The sequence below is a fragment of the Cariama cristata genome, unplaced genomic scaffold, assembly GCF_000690535.1.
Source record: "Cariama cristata isolate BGI_N322 unplaced genomic scaffold, ASM69053v1 scaffold25434, whole genome shotgun sequence".
Lineage (NCBI taxonomy): Eukaryota > Metazoa > Chordata > Aves > Cariamiformes > Cariamidae > Cariama > Cariama cristata.
In genome coordinates, this window is record NW_009615040.1 from 4,072 (window position 1) to 4,385 (window position 314).

The 314-nt window shown below is 59.9% G+C and overlaps 1 protein-coding gene across 1 annotated transcript in view; it reads right to left on the bottom strand.

The window, feature by feature from the left end:
* Nucleotides 1–314, bottom strand: part of LOC104161297 (sushi, nidogen and EGF-like domain-containing protein 1) — a gene marked incomplete at both ends in the record, with an annotated part of 4,452 nt that overhangs the window by 3,855 nt on the left and 283 nt on the right. The window contains 1 exon segment of the mRNA XM_009699671.1: nucleotides 113–217. Coding sequence (XP_009697973.1) covers nucleotides 113–217 — 105 coding nt within the window.

Below are 314 nucleotides of genomic sequence, written 5' to 3' on the forward strand. Positions count from 1 at the left end.
TACCATGCTAGGCTCAGGCAGGGGCAGAGTCTCTCCTTGCTTACCCACAGCCTGCCTGGCTCAAGCATCCCAGGGAGAGAGCAAACACAGCGAGCGCAAAGCTTTCACCTACCAAATTCACAGAGGAGACCAAAAAACCCAGGCGGGCACTGGCAGATGGTGACATTCCCTTCCAGACAACTGCCCCCGTTGCGACACTCGCAGCCCTCCGAGAGCTCTGCAAGAGGGGAGACAGGAGCTTTCCCAGGACCCCTCCTGTTTGTGGGGCTGGGACAGCCAAGCAGTCTTGCCAGGTGCCACCCATGGGGCATGGG